This window comes from Gavialis gangeticus, unplaced genomic scaffold (assembly GCF_001723915.1).
Source record: "Gavialis gangeticus isolate Ggan-Ray unplaced genomic scaffold, GavGan_comp1, whole genome shotgun sequence".
Classification (NCBI taxonomy): Eukaryota; Metazoa; Chordata; order Crocodylia; family Gavialidae; genus Gavialis; species Gavialis gangeticus.
The window spans coordinates 106,485,490-106,503,399 of NW_017729031.1; the positions used below are offsets into that span (position 1 = coordinate 106,485,490).

The 17,910-nt window shown below is 46.9% G+C and overlaps 1 protein-coding gene across 1 annotated transcript in view; it reads left to right on the forward strand.

Moving 5' to 3' along the window:
• Window positions 1-2,115: 2,115 nt before the first annotated feature.
• The window catches only part of MPP4 (membrane palmitoylated protein 4), a 75,147-nt gene continuing 59,352 nt past the window's right edge, over window positions 2,116-17,910 (forward strand). The window contains 3 exon segments of the mRNA XM_019522913.1: window positions 2,116-2,158; window positions 3,460-3,638; window positions 10,517-10,594. Of these exon segments, the coding sequence (XP_019378458.1) occupies window positions 2,116-2,158; window positions 3,460-3,638; window positions 10,517-10,594 (300 nt within the window).

The following is a 17,910-nucleotide window of genomic DNA, read 5'->3' on the forward strand; positions in this document are numbered from 1 at the left end:
GGGATCCATAGGGCTTGGGGAGTTTTCACTGGGCATGGCGTATCCCTGCTGCCATGTGCAAATTAAAGCTCAACAGCAACCAGGTATAAAGTTAGTACACATTTTCGAGGCCTAACTTAGCTTGTTGGAGCTTTTTATTGTGTGATAACTACTTTACACATGTAGTTGGTCTCCAGGTAACTGTGCAATACCTGTAACATGTAGTGGGGCCCTAACAGTGACTGCTATCCATAAAATTTTTGTCATTAAAATAAATTTGAATGAAAAACTATTATAAAAATGTTGAGGGGGAAAGTTCTGACTGACGACATTTTCTATGCAAATGAAAAATGAGATTGACACTGTTTTGGTTTATGTGCTCTACTTCATAGCTTTTCCATTTTAAAGGGAAAGCTATAAGCTAGTTTGTTTGATTTTGCAAGTGTTCTGGAAGCTAATAGAAAAATGTCTCAAATCTTCAGCAAAATGAAACTATTTTCAAAGTGTCTGGTTAGTATTCAGAGTTGAGTGCGGAACTTAACTAGTGCACCAAAGCTAAGAAGTGGTTTTGAGCCCATTTTTATTTCTTAATTCTTGCAATGAAAAAAACCTGAGAACTAACTATGAAACTAATCCTACAACTGCTTAAATACCGGAGTAACTTGGCATGCATGGAAGGCACTGGGACTCCTTAGATAGTCTTTGCAGAATCTGTCTCCGTGATGATGAAAAGTTAATGAGATTTTTCCAAAGCTTTTGTATTTGAATAGTTTATGTTGTTAACAGAGGGAGAGAATGCCAGTTTGTTTTAAAATGACAGTTATAAGTATCAGTTTACAAGAATACAGTTTGTATAAACTCTTAACATTTTGGTTATATAAAAAAAAAAAAAATCTATACATCCAGAGAGTCATGTTTTGAAAAAAAGGTGGATTATAGCACCTGAACACAAGGCTTTCTTGTTTGAGAGGCTGTGGAATAAGATGGTGAGGATTCCCTAAGGATTTACATGTGATGGCTTTACTGCACTGTGGCATTTGCAATGCACATTTGAGTCCTTAGATACTCCTAACAAGCAAATTATCCCCTTCATCTCCTGCAGCAAAAAGACATTATAGTTTAGTCGCATCCAGAATTATTCCAAATTATGAATGTATTCCCCAAACTATAGATGCTTTATGGCAAACATTTTCTATATGCTTTAAAACATGGTTAAGCATGAAAGTGCATAAGAACACTACAAAATCTTTTACTTGAAACCAGGGCTGGCCCACCTGTGGCACTGGTGCCGTAAGTGGTATGGGCAGTTTCTGTGTGGGACATATGACATATTGGGGATGGGACTGCCAGCACATTGCCAGATAGGGTTGGGAGCAGAAATCAGAGCAGCAGATAAAGGGAGCACAGAGCAGGAAGCAGAGCAGCAGATGGAACAGGAAAAAAGAATCTGAGACGGCTAATTTGTGGCACACCTGCCAAAACTGTTGGCTCCCATTGCTTAAACCCATAGGTGTCCACAGTTTGCCCAACTGTGAACTACGTTGGTAATTTACTAGCACTCTGTGGTTGTAAACTAAGAATATCTGGGTCTAGGTAATACTGTTTTTGTGAGGCCATCTTCCTGTCAAGTATGGTTTGATCATAAAAACCTTTCCCATTATTGGCTGATAATGAAATGTCTGGGTGTTTGGGGCTTTTGTATCAAGAGAGCACTTTGGATAGAGTGTAGGGCATTTTTAAAATGTTTCCTAGGAAGAATATACATAACTTTTAAAGTTAATTGTAGCCTTGGAACATAGATAACCTACAGGCTGCCCACTGGGAACCAAAGTTTTCTATAATATTCTGTTCTGTTTAAATTTGGGTCAACCTAGAAACATTTAATTTAAAACCACTTCTAATATTCTGGTTGCTGAGTAATCCAAACTGTAAGTTATGTCCATCTGAAACTGCAAGCATAAACAAAAAAAATACTTAAATCCAAAAGCTCATTCCTCTTTCTTTATTCAGTTTTCTTTTAAATAAAAAATATCATCAGTAATTCCTGTATGATTGTTCTTTGCTTCCTCGTTTGCAGTCTGGGAAATACAGCTAGCCTGAATGCTCCATTCAGAGAAATGGGGAGAATCTCCTAGAATGAAGAAGATGGAGATGCCAGCAGTTGGCAGCCAGGAAAATGGTACTACACCCAGCTTCCCTGCATTGCTTTTCTTATTTTTTTGCTTTCTTATTTTTTTTTATCAGAGGGAGCACATGCACAATTTATTTTTGTAATTTAACCTTCTCTGCTTTCTCTCCCAATCCTTAAGGCACTAAATAAAACATTTTAATAGATAATGGGAATAAATTCCTTTCTAAGACGATATGACTTTTTGTATGGGATGTGCTTGCAGATATTATGTTGGATATAAAGTGGGGAAGAAAAAATATTTTTCCAATCACTTGATTTTTCTGTCTGTTTTAGGACAGTTTTCGAGCTTTTTTGGCCACATATGCATTTACCTGCATAATATAGCTGCTCATATCCCTTACATTTGACATTTCTCTACATGTTTGATCCTTGCTAAAAGTGTTGACTATCAGTGTGTGGAAATGTCATTACTCACCATGCATTGACCAATCAGAAGCTCCACTGTTGTTAAAATTTAGGCACATACCCCTTTGCAAAGTGCCATGTTCCCCCCAGGGTACATGTACCCCAATTTGAAAACACTGTTTTAGGATAAGAGAGCCGATCTAACATATTCAAATTGGAAAAAGGAAGATAGGAAAAATCAAATTTACTTAAGCATTTGGACACCTAAAATGCAACTAGTTACCTGGTAAGGTTTATCAAAGTGCCTAAATGAATTAGATACCTAATTTCTAATGATTTCCTTCAGAAGTTAAGTACTGTGCCTGGTTAGGAATTTTGGTAAATATAAGTAAGCAAATGGCAGCAGGTCTAGCAGCCTAAATACCTTTGTAATCAAGCCCCTAATACCCAGTATAGTAGAAGTTTGCATGTCATAATTTACTGAACAGAGCAGCAAAAATTAGAAGTGATCCATTACCACTTTTGTGTTGGATCAGTAGATTTGATGCACCTGTATGGGACATTCTAATTTGCATGTGTTCCATTATGCCCTACATCAGGGATGTTAAAGATATGGTCCATGAAGTCTTAGGATCCAACCTGTGGGTCTTGGACCAACTCTGTGCGCCTCATGTCACACATTGACCACAGATCAGCATGCAGAGCCAGTCTGGTGTGTGCTGCATGCAATGCTTATACCAGACTGGCCCTCTGGGGCTGAATTAGGCTAGCCCTGTATAGTAGCTCCAATCACTGGCACCAGTGCACAGGGCCAGTTCACCATAGCCACAGTTGCCATGCACCACAGTTGCCACAATCCTGGATCCACCCATGTCTAGCTCCTATTTGGTGGGAGTGGAAATTTAAGCAAGTTATGTTCTTGGACATCTGGGCCGATGCATGAGTTTGGGCAATTTTCTGTTTGTGCTCAACTGTATTGCACTTTTCTGTTTGTTGGGATCACGTTTCTCTTTTGTTCCGACTAGTGCTACAAGAATTGAATCTCTTCTACAAGCGAGATATCAATGGAGTTGGAGTATTATATGACCTGCTTAGATCTCACTGGCTGCAGGCTCTCCTAAAGGTAAAAGCAGTCTTCAGCTACAAAGCCACAGTCTGTGTTAGGAAGCAATAAATTGGTATCTGCCTCGCTTTACTACATGGCATCAAAATCTCCACCTTAGCCTGCTAGCCCTTAGAACTACTGTGGTTAAAGTTTTGCCACTTGTACCTAGTGATGCACAAATTTTTGGCTAGTGTCATATCCAGCTGCCTCTGTGGGGCAGAGCTGTACTGCTACCCAGCACGTCCACAGGTGGTGGATAGTGTAATGACCTTCAGGGAAGTCTAGCTGTGAAATAAGCAAGGGTAACTCTCTGATGAATAAGCAGTTGCAGACCAAGCAGTGGCAGTACCACCAGGACATGGTGAAGACAGCAGATGGCAATACTTTCTTTCCAGAAAAGCCACATATTCTTTGATGGTGCTGTGACATGGCAAGTACAGGTTACTGCTATAATAAGTCTGTCCAGCCCCTAGCCATGGGTCTGCAAGTCCTCAATGGCTGCGAAGGTGGACGAAGGCTGCAGTGGGACAAGATCCCCAGTTGTCTCATTCTGCTTGCCATTGGATCAAGGTCCCGTTCTGTCAAGAGCCATGTGGAAACTGATGTGCAGAAGCTTCTCTATGATAAAACAAATCACACACAGGTGTCTTCCATGAAAACAGCTTTTCCATCATATTTCTCAAGCCCTTTGGTGACCAGCTAATGGCAATGGAAGCAGAATTGTGAAGTCTGGAAGCTCCTATTCATGAACTAGTATTAAAGAAGTTACAAGAAGGTTATCTAACACTTGGATGAGACAGGAGTGCAATTCAGCAGCTGTAACTGTGACTGAGCAGCCCTCTTCAGGATCCACTCTGCTCATCCTACATGGGGAGCAGGCTAGAAAAGATGTCCTAAACATAGCCTGTCTAATACAGTATTCTGTATTTCTTCCTGACTGGATAACCATGTGGGATCACCTGTGGCTGAAATACCAACAATGATGCACCATCATTTTTGGGACCCAGGATATCAGAATCCTCATGGACAACCCTAATAATGAATGCCCAGAGAACTGCACTGCAATTGTGGCCTGAGAACTCGGACAACACAACATCGATGTAACTGCATTGTGCAAGACCTGGCAAGTGGGTAATGGGCAGCTCAAAGAATGTGGAGGCAGCTGTACCTTCTTCTGGAATGAGAATCGTGTCTTCACGAAGTTGGTTTTGCCATTAATAATGAACTCATAAACCAACTCAATGAGTGCCCTATCAGAATTAAAGAGTGCCCCATGACTCTTCATCTTAAACTGTCAGAGAGTCAATATACCATTGTCATCAGTGTATATGCCCTGATTCTTGATGCTGCCAGTGAAACCAAGAAGGAATTGTATGCTAACTTTGACCAAGTTCTTTCTGACATCCCAGAGACAGACAGACAGAGAGAGAGAGAGAGGCTTATTCTTCTCAGTGATTTCAGTGCCAGAGTCTGAAGGGACTGTAACCTCTAACTAACTTGAACCATCAGCAAGGAGGGAGTAGGAATGGTCAACTCCAGTGGCATCCTCCTCTTGACCAAATGCATGGAACATGGACTCACCATCACTAATACCCTGTTTTGCCAGAAAAACAGGCGCAAGACATCATGGCAATCATCTAAGCTTTGGCACCTGATTGACTATGTCATTGTCTGTACCCAGGATCGCAAAAATGTCCACATGACCTGAGCTATGCTGAGTTGATGATTGCTGGACTGATCACTGACTCATTCACTTGGTTATGTCACTCAAACTGGCTCCCAAACGATGGCTGTAGCAGAAGTAATGCTGACCGAAGATCAATGTTGAAGGACTCAAGGACCCAAGCAAGCAAAATCTCCTTCAACCAGTACCTCAATAGAAAACCTGGTGAAGTCCAATCAACAACAATGGAAGAATTTCATTAGTGTGTGGTGTGCCCTTAAGGCCACCATCATGAACACCTGTGAAGAGACACTTGGATTCCCTACCAGGAGACGTCAAGACTGGTTTGATGAGAGTGATCAACTCTTGGATCTCCCAGTTGACAACAAGTGCAAAGTCTTTTGTGTTTGGTAAAACAACAACTCCAGGCAAAATAAATTGAATCTCCAAGAAGCCAAGGCAGAGGTCCAAAGGAGGACCCATGATATGAAGAACAAATGGTTGGAAGACAAAGGCTAAAGAAATTCAATATCTCACTGACATCCACAATATGTATGGCTTCTTCAGTGCCACCAAAGCCATCTATGGTCCGAGCACTCGGGGACCAACCCCCTTGAGACCTAAGGATGGAGGAGACCTGATCAAGGAAAGGGGAGCTATCAATGCCCATTGGATGGAGCATTTTGAAGACCTTCTCAATCAAGAAGATGATGTTGGAATCCCTCCAACCCTTGACGAGGTAAGGAAAGCCATCAAGCAGATGAAGAATGACAAGGCATCTGGAGTGGATGGAATCCTCATGGCAACCTTCAAGCAGAGAGTGTGGAGCTCACCATACAGCTTCTTGCCTTCATCTAAACCAGGAGTGGGCAAAATATAACCACCTGCAGACTGGCACCCACCAATTAATTGTATCCGGCCCCACCAGCAACCGTCCCTGCTGCACTCTGCATGGGGTTGAATCCTGCCCACTCCCACCTTGAGCAGCATGTACTGCTCTCCCAGCCTCCCCTGCAGGAGGGCACCAGTCCTGGCCAGCAGGTACAGCTTCCAGGCAGGGCTGCTGCTGCTACAGCTGCAGCAGGGAACTGCTGGGCTGCCCTGCCCGCCAGTGATGACTCCTGTCCCAGTTGAAGTGCTCCAGGCAGCAGGCAGGGAGGGGAAGCTGCAGCACTGAGGTGAGTGGGGCTCTGCCTGCAGCTCACTTTGGTCCTATTTGTGAATGGCTGGGTGGAGAATGTGTGGATGGAAGGGGGGCATGAAGGAGTTTAGCTGCTCATGAAGCCCCACCAGGCAGGCATGGGATAGGTAGGTGAGGTGGGAGCAGTAGCAGCCAGCATGGGCTTGGTTCAGCCCCACTGGGCAAGCACAGGACAGGCAGGTGGGGTGGGAGCAGCAGCAGGAGCCAGCGGAGGGTTGGCTGCAGCCCCACCAGGCAGGTGTGGGACACAGACCAAGAGAGCTGACAGTGCCAGGATTGGCTCCCTCCCCCCACCCCAGGGACTTCCCTTGCTGCCTGCTGGTGGCAGCTGCTTTTCTGCCTTTGCAGCATGCTGCAAACCCAGTCAAGCAGCACTGAGCCCCTTCCTCCTCCCCCTGCCTGTAGAGGGTCTGGGATCAGCCAAGTCACAAAGAGTGGAGGGGGGGAGAAGCCCCTCACATACGCACACCCAACCCCCAGTTGTACTCTACACATGTGCCCACACCCCCTCACACACCCCACCGTGCCCACACACAACCAACACTCCCACACCCCAACCAAACACCCCATCATACCCACACAGACTTATCCCCAGGCATCCCACACATCCACCTCCACTGTACCCACACCTCACACCTCCCCACCATACCCACACACATTGTCCAAACCTCAACCACACATACACCATACCCCCACACACATTCAAAACTGTTCCCCACACTCCACTCCCCAGCCACAAATCCCACCTTCCCGCACCCCCCACATTCACTTCAACCCCACCATACCCACCCCTCCACCCTCTACCATACCCACCCACACACACATCCAACACTGTCCCACACCCTATCTCATCACCATACCCACACACACCCCCAACAGTCCCACATACCCTGCACATGCACATGTGTGCACACACCCCCAAACCCCCCCCCCTCCACACCATCACACAATATACAAATAACCTGCCTCCAGAAGGAGTACTTCCTGGGCAAGGGGAGAGACTTCTGGTGGCAAAAGTCAGAGGTTAGGGGGTGGGACTTCCAGTCACAAGATAGTGACCAGAGAATGGGACACCTATCAAGGGGTGGCGGTACCCTTGCAGTCTTCAATGCCTCACCAAAACTCTTAAGTGACCCTCCAGCCAAAATAATTACCCAGCCCTGATCTAAAGGACCTGGAATGATGAGGAAATCCCAGACAACCTCAGGGGCACCATGATTGTGACAATTTTTAAGAAAGGAGACAAGTCTGACTGTGGAAACTACAGAGGGATTGCCTCACTGTCCATCACAGGAAATATCATTGTGAGAACCCTTCTGAACCATCTCCTTCCCCCTGCTGAAGAGCTCCTCCCAAAATCTCAGTATGGGTTTAGGGCATCAAGAAGTACAACTGACATGATCTTTGCAGCTCACCAGCCGCAGGAGAAGTTCCAGGGACAAAAGTCTTTTATACATGGCCTTCTTTGAGCCCACAAAAGCTTTAGGCTCTGTCAGCCAAGAAGTGTTGCGGAAGATCCTTCTGAAGTACAGATACCCACTGAAATTTGTCATCATTCTCTGCCTACTTAATGATGGTATGTGAGTGGTAGTTCTCAGTAACAGATCTATCAGAAATCCCCTTTAAATTAAAATGGAAATTAGGCAAGGCTGCATCATTGCTCCAACACTCCTCGCAATATTCCTTGCCATGATGCTACATCTGACCACCAACAAATTTCCAGCCAGAGTGGAGCTCTGGAGAATGCTGAGTTTTTTTTTTTTCCCTGTGCCTCAGAAGCCATCTCTCACAGAAGGCTGACATCAACAAAGAAATCTGACAAAGCCTCAAATGTGCAAGTGCAGCTTTTGGATGCCTGAAGAAATAGGTGTTCAAAGATCACAACAACAGATCCAAAACTAAGCTCATGGTTTTTCAAACAGTAATGATCCCCGCCTTGCTGTATGGAGCTGAGACATGAACAACATACAGGAGACATCTAAAGTTGTTGGAGAGGTACCATCAATGCAGCTTGTGGAAGATCCTCCAAATCCAGTGAGAAGACAGATGCACCAATGTTGGCATTGTCCTGCAAGCAAACACCATGAGTATTGTGGTGGTGATTATCTGCCATCAGCTTCATTCGGCCAGCCATGTCATCCAGATGTCTGACTCCAGACTCCTGAAGCAAGTTTTATTCTCCCAGCTAAGCCAAGGTGTATGTTCAAAAGGAGGGCAGAGAGAGTGCTTCAGGGACATCTTCAAGGCCAACTTAAAAAAATGCAACATCAATGGATCATGGGAGACTATCACCCAGGACTCCCCCAAATGGAGGAAGACTGTATTGCAGGGATCTCAGTACTTTATGACAACAATAGAAGTTGAAAAAGGAGGAACAGCAGAAACAGCATGTCCCAGTCCAAATGAAGAATCCAGCACCACCCACCCCACGTGAAAATATATGTTGGAGCTTCAGTAGAGTTTGTCAATCCCAGATGGGCCTCATCAGCCATGTTTGGACATAGAGATAAGACCATCATAGAAGAGAATCATCCTCGATTGTGAGAGATTGCTGAAGAAGCTCCAGCTGCCTTGGGTGCCCCAGCCTGAATGACCACCTTGGTTGAAGGATGACCTTTGGCACAGGTCTAGAGCAGGGTGTAAATTCATGCTTTGGTGAAAGAAGGCTATTAGACTTTGAAGGGGGGGGACCTGGTGCATCTTTTTCATTGCCCAGACTGTCTGAAATGATGACATGTAAATTCTAGCATATGTAGATGTTTGGTATTAGGAGTAGAGAGAACATATGGCTGGCAATCAGGACTGCTATTTTCTCAGTCACTAACCCTCTATATGTCCTTGAACAAATGAATTAATCACTTTTAATCCCAATTTTGGCCTTTTTAAATATAGGAATAATGTTTTGTCTTGTAAAGAAGACCTTAAGTAAAAGTGCTCTGTGTGTGAAATGTTTGGACTGCATTGATCTGATGCATAGTTGGGATAGTGTGTTAGCATAAAACATGAAATGGGATGAACTTTTCCTGCTAGACACAGTAGTTAAATTAAGACTTTAAAAAATCCTGTAAATAGAGAAAATAAATAGTAATAAAAAAAGATTCTAATGAATTAAAATTTCTTTGAGGTCTTAAATTTGGAGATTTGATCTTAATTTAGCTTTGCTACTGGTATTGGTTTATACTTTAAGGAAAAGAAGAAACAATTTCTGGGAATGCTCTATTGGATTAGACCTTGGATATGTCACTTCAAGAGGGATGTAGATAAGCTAGAAAGGGTTCAGAGGAGGGCCACCCATCTGGTTAAAGGCCTACAGGAGAAATTCTGAGGACTGATTAAGGGACTTGAATCTCTTCAGCTTCCGCAAGAGAAGGCTGAGAGGTGATCTTGTGGTTGTCTACAAATTCAACAGAGGAGACAGCAGGAAATAGGGGATACGATGTTTACCAGAGCATCCACTGAGGTAACTAGAAGCAATGGCCACAAACTGAAGGACAGCAAATTTAAATTGGACATCAGGGAAAAAATTCTTTGCAGTGAGGGTTGCCAAAATATGGAATGTGCTTCCAAGGGAGGTGGTGCTGTCCTCTTCCTTGAAGGTATTTAAGAGGAGATTGGACAAACACCTGGCTGGGGTCATCTGACCCCAGCACCCTTTCCTGCCCAGGGCAGGAGGGTCGGACTCAATGACCTCATAGGTCCCCTCCGACCCTAAAATCCTATGAATCTGTGTCTAGTACAAGTTCTATCTGACAGTGAGCTGTTCCAGATACTTTATACTAAGGTGGAAAATTCGTGTGCACCTGGCTATTTGAGTAGTACTGTATAGTATTGGGGACTACAGGTGTGGCCCCAGCTGTTTGATCTATATATATAGGCCCTGAGGGGAGTGATAGATTAAGTGATTTTTTTATTTTGGTTAGCCTTGGGAAGACTTAGTGTGGCACACCTGAGTGTATACTTTGAATGTATTACCATGATTGTCCACCCATTTGAGTAACTTTTTACTAGTTACATTTTATCATTTCACCTTAGGTTTATGAATGCCTCCATTATTATATCAGAAAGAAACTGGTTCCAGTCATACCCCAGGCCCGGGTACTGTCTCATGAGGTAAGATAACATATGGGTGTGTAGATGTATTGCTCGGTGCAAGGCAGCCTGTGCTGCTGAGCCCCCATGGCCTGGGGACATAACAGGCTGTGCAGGGCTGTGCAGGACCCCGTAGGAGTGGTGGTGGTGCCGCAGGAGGGCAGAAGAATGCCCCATATGCAGTGTGAGAAGCGGCAACTGCGGCCGCTCAATTAACCAGCATATTTTGTTATCTGGCATCCCCTGTTCCCGGGAACGCACAGTCCCTTTGTTTACCAAACTCAAATCTATTCGCTTGTATGCAAATAAACTGTGCTTATTTGTTGAGCTCCAGGTGAGGATTCAAGTATACATTGCAAATGTTAATGATCTCTTATTTGAAATGTAGGTACTTATCTTTATTTTACAGATAGGGATTTAGAAAAACATAAATGTGGCTTCCTCAGGATCATGTAGTCTGTGGCTATAGTCATACAATTTAACCATTATACCTTCTCTTTTCCCTATGTGGCAGTCTGTCTTGTCATTAAAGTTACCATAAAGGAGTCTGACATAAAATTATTAATTTTGTAAGAGAGGATGACTAACTGTATCAGGATGGTTAATGGCTCATGCTGTAAAGTGGCACTCTGAAGTTAGTGAAACCTAGGCTAAACACCAGACATTCGGGCAGGTCAGGGGGAAGTTCATCGTTTTGTAGTTGTTAGTTCAATTGAGTTAAAAATGGCCACCCAATCTAAGGTAAGTCAGGATAAGGGGAGGAGTTGGGTGGGAGTAGGGTTTGGGCAGATCAGGGGATCAAGCAGGTCTGGGAGCCTGCAGGGGATCCAGGGGGTAAAGTCCATAGGGAGGACCAGGGTTTTTTGTGGGGGGGGTGGGGCTAGCAGTTTAACTTGGATCAGGTCAGCCATTTTTAGACCAATCCAACCTTCCTGGAACTTCTGTACTGTTTGCACTTAGATGGACCTAACTAATAGGGCTGTGAGAATTGGTCAGGTAGGTGGCATCTGGGAAGGTTTGGTGAAATATGGGGGACTCGCAGATTGTGGGTGGGAGCTTGGGAGGAAGAGGGGACTCTCCTCCCTACTCCCAGGACCAGGGGCTATTTTTAGCTGCCTGACCCCAACCCTTTGGCAAATCTGTTTTCCCATTCCTCCCCTCAGTGGGACTTGCTTCCTTAGCTCCTGGCATCTGCAAATGCTGATTAAAACTGGCACTGGGAGCAGTTGGTAGGTGGGTGGTGTGAGGAGGTGGGGGGCTTAAAATGGCCCAGTGCCAAGAGGGAAGGTAGCAAAAGAGTAGACCTGGAGCTGGGGCCAGCAGCTGAGCTTTGTCTAAAAATGGCCAACCCTATCTAAGTTAGATCACCTTGGAGGCAGGTTTAACTTGGATCAGGTCAGCCATTTTTAGACCAATCCAACCTTCCTGGAACTTCTGTACTGTTTGCACTTAGATGGACCTAACTAATAGGGCTGTGTAAATAGGGAAGTATTGGATTTAGCCAGTTTGGAGGACAGTGATTTTATTTGGATATTTGGGTCACTGTCCCGAATCAATTTGGCTGAATCGGTTTCAAGGAGATAGGTGCAGGGGTTTCTGGGAAACTGCAGATCAAGCTGCTGACAAGCAAAACCTGTCACGTGTGCAGTTCATAGGCCTGGCTGTGAAAAGTGGTTTGTAAATTCAAACAATCACTGAACCTCACTAACCTCATCACTAGAAGCCAACTTCCTACAGTTCAAAACACAAAACCTGCCAACGTATCTCCAGTACCCCCACAAACTGTGCCAGAATCTATCGGAGATGAGAATACCCAACTACCTGTGGAGGCACATTTCTCATAAAAAAAAAAAAACAAAAAAAAAAACAAAAAAAACCACCACTCTGTCTCTAGTCCCTCAGGCCTGATCCTCAACAGGAATTTACAAACCACTTTTCACAGCTGGACCTACAAACTTCACTTCATCAACCTCCTAGATATAGAAACTCATGGACTCAATATAGACATTGGATTTATGACACAGTACAATCTACCAGACATCTGTCTGCCCAAGTCCCTCTCTACTGTTTACCTGCGCTGCTACATCCCCCCACTCTGCACCCCAACCTGTCCCTCACCCCCTGACACCTCCATTTCCTTTTTCACTGACTGGCTTTCTTGCCTACATTGCATGCCAGCCTCTGGCTTCTTTACTATTCCTTCCATCCAGGAAGAGTGCACATGCCAACTGCAGGTGCTTCCTCAGCCTGACAAATGGTTTTTCAACCTGAAAGCTGGCATCCCAGGCAGCTAAGCTGAACTCACTGGAGCCTCCCAACCAGCAAGCCTTAGGCCTGTCAAAGATGCGATGGGTCTGGGCTTTCCCCAGCCAGGACTGTGTGCATGCCTGTGGAGCCTGGAGGTTATGGTGCCTCCTACCTGCCTTTCACCAGTGGGATCCTTGGTCCTGGCATTTCCTGGGGCTGTCACACTGCCGGCAGCCCCACCAGGCCACCCAACCATGGCAGAATGCAGTTTTAGTGGTCATGCCCAGGACCTAGGGTCTCCTTCCCCATAGCCCCAGCCCATACCTCCAAGTTTGTCCTGGCATGGAAGCTTAGCAGGGACATGTTCTTCCCCTGCTGGCTGGTGATGCAGGGAGTGCCACCTCCAGCTCAGAAAGCAGGGCATTAAGTGGTTTAAAAATAAAAACAGAAATAGGTGTGGATGGAGTGAGGAGGGTGGCACTCACTCTGTCTGCAGGTGGAGCTTGGGGAGGTTCACCTTCAGGAACACCAGCTACTCCACTAAACCATGATCCAAGGAGGTGCGGTGGGGTGTCACAACATTCCCAGCAATGCTGAACACCCTCTCTTGGTCCACTGGTCAGTGGACAGGACAGGTGTTCCCGGGCAACCATGGACAGACCCTGCCACATCTGGCTGCAAGTTGCCCAATAGGCTGAGGGGTCACAGTCCAGCAGCTCCACATCCTCAGCAAGATAGGTAGCCACCGAAGCCTTGGCGCTACCTGCCTGAGGCTGGGGTCTGGTGCATCTGGACCCTAACATTGAAGCCATGCCCTTGGCTCACATTGGCAGCAGGTGGCATGCTGGCTGGTGCTGGGAGTGCTGGCATGGGAAAGTGGATCCCCCTTTTCCACATCCCCTTGCCTCTGCCCTTCTGCCTCCCTGACTGTATTCACCTGCACCTCTGTCCAGTGATTGAGGGCTTTGGTACTACCAGTACACATGCTCCCCTTCACCCTTGGGTCACACATGGCATGGCAGGCCAGTAGGGGGCCCTCCTGCATTGAGCCACCCGCTTCACTGTGCCCAACCACCCTCCAGGCTCTGAGTGCCTCCCTGGGGTTTACTCACGTCCAGCTGACCCCCTTCCTGGAGCACACCTGCAAACCTAGGAGTAATGCCGCCACCATCCAGGGTCTGGATTGATCTTGGCCCTGTGCCCCCTGGGAAACACAGACCTAGTAGTCCTTGAGGGTACTTGACCCACTGCAAGAACTTGGGGTACTTCCCTCAGTCTGAAGTACAAATTGTGGTCTCCCTTAGTCAAACCAAGGGGACCCCGAGGCATAATCTAGGCCCTCTCCCAGTAAGTCTCCCATGCTAGGTACAAAGGAGAACTTTATTGGTTACAAGGAGTAGGTTTGGAATACAGTACAGGGTAGAGCAATATCAGAGAAATCCCTTAGAGCAAATAGTGTCATGATAGCCTTTGATTACGCATCTGTGTTACTGACAGCTATATATCTAGTTAGAACTCAAGTAGCTTACTCACAAATATCATCCTGAGGCAGGTAGAGATTTCCTCTGGAGGCAAGCAGTTCATTGACCATGAGTTTCAAGACAGAGCGAGTTTCAGATGGTCCAGCTTCTCTGAGACTTCTCATCGTAGCTGCTGTCCTACCTCCTTAACTTACACAGACCTTATGACCTCATTTACCTGATCCAGTGAAGGCCAGCAGCTGTTGGCTGCCAGCCCAGCAATTTGAAATGCAACACTGGTTGTCAGGTAGACTGGCAGGGTCTCTAGCCCTCTCTGTCATGATGACATTACTTAGAATAATAGGGAGTTTAAGCCCCCACCCAGGTGTGTGAAGCCAGTCAAGTAGGCACAGGAAGCAGGTTTCCCTCTCCCTCAGGAATGTTTCCAGCTCAGGTTACAGCTCAGTGTTACCTGAAGCTGATGGAGCCAGGGGTTTCTGCCCTCTGCAGTGACTGTGGTAACCAAATTGTCAGATTCGTCCCCCACACGGAGATGGCATTTTGCCACGCATGTCCCTCAACATGTGGACAATACTGGACTGCAATGGATCCAGTAGTTTCCTGATGCCTTCCTTCAGTCACCTCACCAGTGCCTGCACATCTGGTGACAGCAGGTTGCCCCAGCCAGGAACATTGATCTCATAGAACTTCTCCATTTGGTTCTCAGGTTCTCTCACAACAGGGATCACCTGGCTAACGAGGGCATCGCCAGTGCTGAGGGTCTCAGTGGAGGGCTTGAGGAAGGGCTTGAGGACCACTAAGATCTGGGAGATAGTATCCCACTCAGCTCTGTTAAGGGGGCTGCTGATCCCCATCTCCTTGAGGAAGGCCATCTCATGGATGCCCTTCTGTTGCTCCACCAGCCTCCTGAGCATCAGGTATGTGGAGTTCCACTGAGTCTCCACATCCTGCATGATTTTGTGCTGCAGGATGCTCAGCTCTGCCTGTTCCTCCCACAGCATCTTGCCCCACTTGATGCTGTGGTGGAAGTAGCCTGCCACCTTCCTGCACTTCGAAATCAGCTGGGTGGTAGTAACGGCGCCATCACCAGCAGCCCTGTCCTCCTCTGAGGCATCCCTGACTGAGATGCAGCTTATATGCCACACAGTGGATGCCAACAAAGTTGACATCATGGACCACCTTGACCATATTGGTCCCATTGTCAGTGACCGTGAACCCGCAGGTGAGCTCACCCTGCCTAACAAGCCACCCCTGCACCATATGGTTCAAGGCCACCATGATCTCCCTTGCCATGTGGGACTCATCCATCGCCTCAGCTTGAAGGAGAGTCCACTGACAGCCTGACTGATCACACCAGTGCCTTGTAGGGGACAGGTAGGCATGATCTCTACCCCGGCGGCTCCAGATGTTGGAGGTGAAGTGCAAGGCTACCTGCAGCCCTGCCTTAAGCAGCTCCTCCCTCAAGTACTCCCTGCATGCCTCATACAGGGAGGGCACCATCATCCTGCTAAAGGTGGCGCATGCAGGTACTTGGTAGGATGGGGCCATGAGTTCCATGAGCCACCTGAACCCTGGCTGCTCAAGTAAGGAGAAGGGCTGGGCATCCAGAGCAAGCATCTCCCCAGTGCTCTGGGTGACCTTGCTCATCTTTGGAACAAGTCCCCCTTTGTCTGTGGCTTTCCCCCACTGCTCCAGGGTGGCCTGCCTCTGCTTTGTGGGGATGGGGGCTTTGGAGCAAGAGGGGGACTTTCCTTTGGGCACATTCCCACTGGTGCCAGGCTGAGGAGGAAAAAGGGCAAGGGGGTGCTGTTTCCTCAGGTGCAGCAGCATCACTGTGGTGTTGAAGTGTTTCACTTCCTTGCCCTGACTGATCTGCCTTTGGCAGTGCTGGCAGATAGCATATTTGGGATCATCAGCCACCTCAAAATGATCCCACACTACACTACCCTCCTGCTTCTGGGTTGAGGGTGGGGATCCTGCCTTATCCCCATCCTGAGCAGGCAGAGGCACAACAGCAGGGGAAGCTGAGCCACCTGCCCCCATAACCTCCTCTGAGGTGACTTACTGAGAAGGAGACCTGGCTCTAGGGGAACTTCAAGGGGTGTGGAGCACAAACTCAGATTCTCCCTCGGTCCCCAGAATTTCTTTAGCTAGGGCATTCAGGTTCCCTGGTTCCAGATCCAGCTCCTCCTCTGGCAGTGGGAGGCTCACACTAGGAGATGAAATTGGGGTGGAGAAGACTGTCATTCTGCTGTCGGTGGCTATTTCTGGTGTTAGGGGAGGTGGTGCAGGGGCAGGTACTGCTCCCACCTCGTTGCTCCCACTGGCAGCAGAAGACTCATGGCTGCCAGGAAAGAGGATGCATTTGTTCGGGAGGGGGCGGACTTGCAGCTCTCTCTCTCTCTCTCTCTCCCCCTACCCCCTCTCCCTCCTCTGCCAGAAGACCTGGCATCTGCCTTTCCAGCATGCTTCATATTAAATCTTTCCTGTGCTGGAAAATGTGTCTCTGTGTGTAACTAACAATGTCTCCTCTTCTTCTCTGATGTATGACTTCGTGATTACTTCTGGGTTGTGTTTAATAATCTCTATCAGACTTCTTCCGTTTTGTGTTGGTTTAATAATCTCTATCTGATAGGGGTGTGTAGAACAGGCCCTATTTGATTCGGATTCAGCTTGCATTGGGGACAGTGATTAGATCTGTTGATTCGGATCACTGTCCCCAATTTGATTCAGCTGAATCCAAATCTGATGATTCAATGCTGATTCAGCAAATCTGCAATTCAAACTCAGGCACAACTTTAAAAGCTTTTTCTACATACCTTGAGGTAGCAGTGCAGCTCATGATTGTTGCAGTGCTGGGGTGGATGAAGCATCCTACAGGAGCATGGGGGGGCTCTCCAGTGTGCTCAGCAGCAAACCTGGAAGTGGACCGAAAGTACTTCTGGTCCATTTCCAGGTCTGCCAGGGAGCACACTGGGGGGCCCCCACAACCCCCCGGCCCAGCAATCGGCAGCAGGGGGTACTTTGGGTGCCCTCCCAGACCCAGGAGGCACCAGTAGCTGAGCTGGGGGAGCACCAGGGGGGGCCCCCAGAACACTCCCCAGTGGGCCCAGAAGTACTTCTGGGTCTGCTGCTGAGTGTGCTGGGGAACCCCCCGTGCTTCTGTGGGATGCTCCATGCACCCCAGCACCATAGCAATCATGAGCCCCTGCTACTTAGAAATATGTAGAAAAAACATTTAAAGGTGTCTCTCTGTCCAAATTGTCAAATCTGTCTGAATCTCTCAAAATCAATTTGGAGGGTTCTGAATTGATTCAGAGAAATTAAAGGGTCCTCTGATTCAATTCAGATTCAGAGATTTGGCCACCGAATCAAATCGGGGACCAAAGCTTTGCACAGCCCTATTGTCTGACTTCTTCTGTGTTGTGTTGGTTTAAATAATCTCTATTTGACTTCTTCTTCTGTGTTGTGTTTTAATAATCTCTATCTGATTTCTTCTATGATGTGTATATGTGTGAGCATGTCTAATATGTGCTTGCCTGCACAGTGGTGGTTCACAGTGCCAGGGAAAATGCAGCTTTTTTTTTAAAAATGTGTGGGGAGAACCCT